General features: G+C 38.8%; 1 protein-coding gene across 1 annotated transcript in view; it reads left to right on the forward strand.

Moving 5' to 3' along the window:
* Positions 1-2,064, forward strand: part of LOC104079006 (alpha-1,6-mannosylglycoprotein 6-beta-N-acetylglucosaminyltransferase A-like) — a gene marked incomplete at its 3' end in the record, with an annotated part of 4,142 nt that extends 2,078 nt beyond the window's left edge. The window contains exon 2 of the mRNA XM_009580870.1: positions 1,897-2,064. Within this exon, the coding sequence (XP_009579165.1) occupies positions 1,897-2,064 (168 nt within the window). The remainder of the gene's footprint in view (positions 1-1,896) is intronic.
* Between the last annotated feature and the right edge of the window lie 1,890 nt (positions 2,065-3,954).

Below are 3,954 nucleotides of genomic sequence, written 5' to 3' on the forward strand. Positions count from 1 at the left end.
AGTGACTTCTGGACCCCTTTTAAGATAGTCCAGATCATTAGTGCTTGAGATTCCATCTCCTGATCTTTAAAGGACAAAGGAAAACACACAGTTACAAAGAAAAAGATCCACTTTATGGCTCCGTGGAATAAATATAACTCTCCTTTTATTTGGAAGAAAGAATCATAAGCTTTCTAAAAGTAAAAGCCTTTTCTTATTTACTCTCTCATTTGCACAAGAATTGGGCTAGTCATGGAAAGAAGAATAAAGGGAGCACAAAATAAGTGTGGCAAAAATACAACTGATGTCGGGGCAGAGGGATCTCTTCAGATGCATGGAGAAATTTTCTATTGCAGATCAGAAAGTTATTTGATTCTAAAGTTGTGGAAAGCAGAAAATGTATTATACATATGCACATGTAATTATTTTATATAATGAAATGGGAGAATAATGTAAATTCATCATAGCAAATTCATTAATCCTGAGACAAGTGTAAATGAACAAAGAACAATACTTTCTTTCATCTTCTTTGGCTTGTTGCCACTATAATTATACAGTTTAGTCTGATAGTGCTGTATTTTTCCCCTCTTGCCCACAGTTCTTTTAGCTTGCCCAACTGTCTGTGTTACTTCAAGAAATCTGAACATAAGAAAAGGGAAAGAAAAAATATCAGAGAACTGTTTCTGAGTTGTCATTTGATATCCAAACTCCTGTTACTGTATGTTGCTTTCCCATGACTGAAGTGCTGTCTCAGACCAAATAGATAGGAAGAGGCAATAACCAACAGACTGAAGAAAAGAAACAGGTGATTTATGGTGTTTTGTGTATATGACAGAAACGTTGAATTTAACATTTTTTTTGGCCATCGCAGTACCTGGTTGTGGTGGAGGAGACGCAGGAGAAGGTTTTTGTACTGGCTCAAAGCTGTCCCTTCTTTTGGGAAGGGGATTTTTGTTTCCAGGTTACTGAGCATCTAACAGACTGTTCCTCTGATAGTGCTTGAATAAGGATTTAGGTTTAGATTCACTATTATTTAAGCAACTTCTTATTTCTTGAGCTATTACAAAGCATGCATTTTTTTATGCCCATGTGTGTACCCATAAAGGCATATAGGATATGTATATAAGTTGCAGTGTGCTTTATAAAATACACAGGAAGACAAGTTCCACATCCAGGGAAACTTGTATCTGAGGCTGAACAAAGTAGATGTCTTGATTTTGCCTGGGATAGAGTTCGCTTTCTTTCTAGTAGCTGGGGGTGCTGTGTTTTGGGTTTGGTATGAGAGGAACGCTGATGGCCCGTTGATGTTTTGGTTGTTGCCAAGTGGTGCTTGCACCGGGGACTTTTCGGCCTCCAATGCTCTGCCAGGTGCACGGGAAGCTGTAGGGGGGAGCATAGCTGGGGCGGTTGACCCAGCTGGCCAATGGGGGATTCCATACCATGTGACATCATGCTCAGTATATAAACAAGGAGGCGTGGTCTGGGAAGGGGGAGCTCTTGTGGCTCGGGATGGGCTGTGCGTCGGTCGGCGGGTGGTGAGCAGTTGCATTGTGCATCACCTGCTTTGTATATTTTATTATTGTTGTTGTTATTATTATTATTACTGTTCTACTTTGTTTTATTTCAATTATTAAACTATTTTTATCTCAACCTGTGAGTTTTCCTACTTGTGCCCTCCCAATTCTTTCCCTCATCCTACTGGAGGTGGGGGGTGAGTGAGCAGCTGCGTGGTGTTTAATTGCTGGCTGAGGCTAAACCACGACAGTAGGTACCATTAGTGCATAGAACCGCTAATGACAAAGATTTGCGCTGAGAAAGTGTCTCTATATATTCCATATTCTTGTATCTATTTTTTAATTCTGTCTGACAGTGTGTATTGCATTATTAAGCAATTTAACTTTTCATTTTTGTTTGTAGATTTGAAGAAGACACTTGCTGTCTTGTTGGATAATATTTTGCAGCGCATTGGGAAGCTAGAGTCCAAGGTGGAAAATCTTGTACTTAATGGAACAGGAGCAAACTCTACCAACAATACAAGCACTCCTGCTCCCAGCTTAGGAGCAGTCGAAAAGCTTAACGTAGCAGGTGGGTATGGCAGTTGTTTAAAATATTTATGGGCTGTTTAATCTGTATTTTTCCCTTTTGTCCATAACATGATTTTTCAGTTTTAGATATTTGGACTGTCTTAGAAAACAAAATTCAAATTCTAGCCTGTACCAATGGCAATCTTAAGTCCAGTGGTCTTTTACAAGCTCAGAGGAAGACTTTCTTCTATGGTAACTTGAATACATTAAAGAAAATCAAGTTCTCTGCCAGAGGGGTATAGTCTACCTTGTTCATAGTAGATGTTTCATACTTTAAATGGTTGCACTTTAGAAAGATTAAACTGGGCAGACATTTTCTCTCTAAGCTTAATTACTTGGGTTGGTATGAATCCGCTCTGCATTTCTACCATATGCACTTTATTTGTTATTAACTGAAAGAAAACATTTATTATGTTTGTTACTGGTTCTGATTTAAAAATGTCCTTCCCTACTCTGCTTAATAGCTCTTATGATTTGACACACAGAGATGACCTACCTTTTACCTTCAGCTTAAATAAATACATGTTGTAAAACATCATTTGAAGTCATTAATTTTGTCTTCAGTGAATGGACTGTTCACTACCCTTACAAATTCTCAAAGCATTTGAGTCATTGTGTGGTGGTAGAACGCCTTGCTGGCCTCTTCACCTGCATGTCTCAGTTCCTTTAGTGTTCCCAGCTGTGAATGTGGTTGGTACACTGAATAAATCTTGTTGTTTATACTGCTTCATCTATTGCCCCGCATTTTGCACTGACACCAAGTCTAAACAGATACTGGCTGTCCTGACCCATAAGAAGGTCCGAGTCTGCCCTGCTAATGATCTTTGTAGTCCCGAAAAGAGAGCAGAGCAGAAGAGTTAGGACAACTTGGTAAATAGGTTGATAGCTGTGCTCCTAAGTCTTGCCTGTGCTTGGGTTTCCTGTAAAAATAAATACTTCTGTTGAGAGGGTGTTACCCTCTTAAATTTGCCAGAACAAAGAAGCAGATACTACCTTTGGTAGGGTAATACCACTGATAGGAAGTCTAAGAGAGCAGATGTACTTGTGATTAACTGAGTACAGCATACTAGCAGAGTTGCTGTGTCAGCTGCTCTGTCCTAACTGCATTTGTCTGTACCAGGATATTAAAAGCATATTATTTCTTGGTGAGACAGACCTTTGTGTCTGTCTTGTCACATAGTAAAAATATGCTTATAGGCATTTACAATAGCCCTTTGCATGCGTGGTTTACTACTGCATGCCTTGTGGTACCTTTTTTTCCCTCCCTGTGTGTTTCATGTTGGTTAGGCTGAAGGCAGATTAGAAACAAGTACTGAAGAGGTATAGCACCTGCAGACTACTAATAGGGTGAGCCATGTTGCTACCACAAGGAATACAACACAATATCTTTGTTGGAAGATCTTCCACTTTGATGGAAAGTGAGCTGGTACGGTATTGTTATAGTTCCTGGGCTATATATAAAATGAAAAACATCCCTGTATATTTTCTTTTTGTAGCTGCACAAAAGAGAGACTTGATGCTGTTATTTCAATAGATTTGCAGATAATTGAAAGAAGCATACTCATGTTCTTGCGTATACATTTTTAGGCAAAGGATCATTGTTCTTATCTGACTAGGAAACATCTCTCATCAGTTCTTAGGGTGAATTGAATTTTGTTTGTTATTCTTGGAATTTGCTAGATTCGCAATTCTAGTACTCACGAGCAACATTTAAGGAGCTTTGTAGGAGTTTGCAGCGTTTACATAGCTTTTTGCTGCTTGCTCTGTGGCAAAGAACACTGTTTGTCTTATTAGAGCTTCAGTTTTTTACCTTTGACTCTTGGTACACTAAGTTTAAAATATCTGAAGCAACTATATTAAACACCAACAACAGAAAAACCTTTAGGAAACA

This window comes from Fulmarus glacialis, unplaced genomic scaffold (assembly GCF_000690835.1).
Source record: "Fulmarus glacialis isolate BGI_N327 unplaced genomic scaffold, ASM69083v1 scaffold41416, whole genome shotgun sequence".
In the NCBI taxonomy this organism is placed as follows: Eukaryota; Metazoa; Chordata; class Aves; order Procellariiformes; family Procellariidae; genus Fulmarus; species Fulmarus glacialis.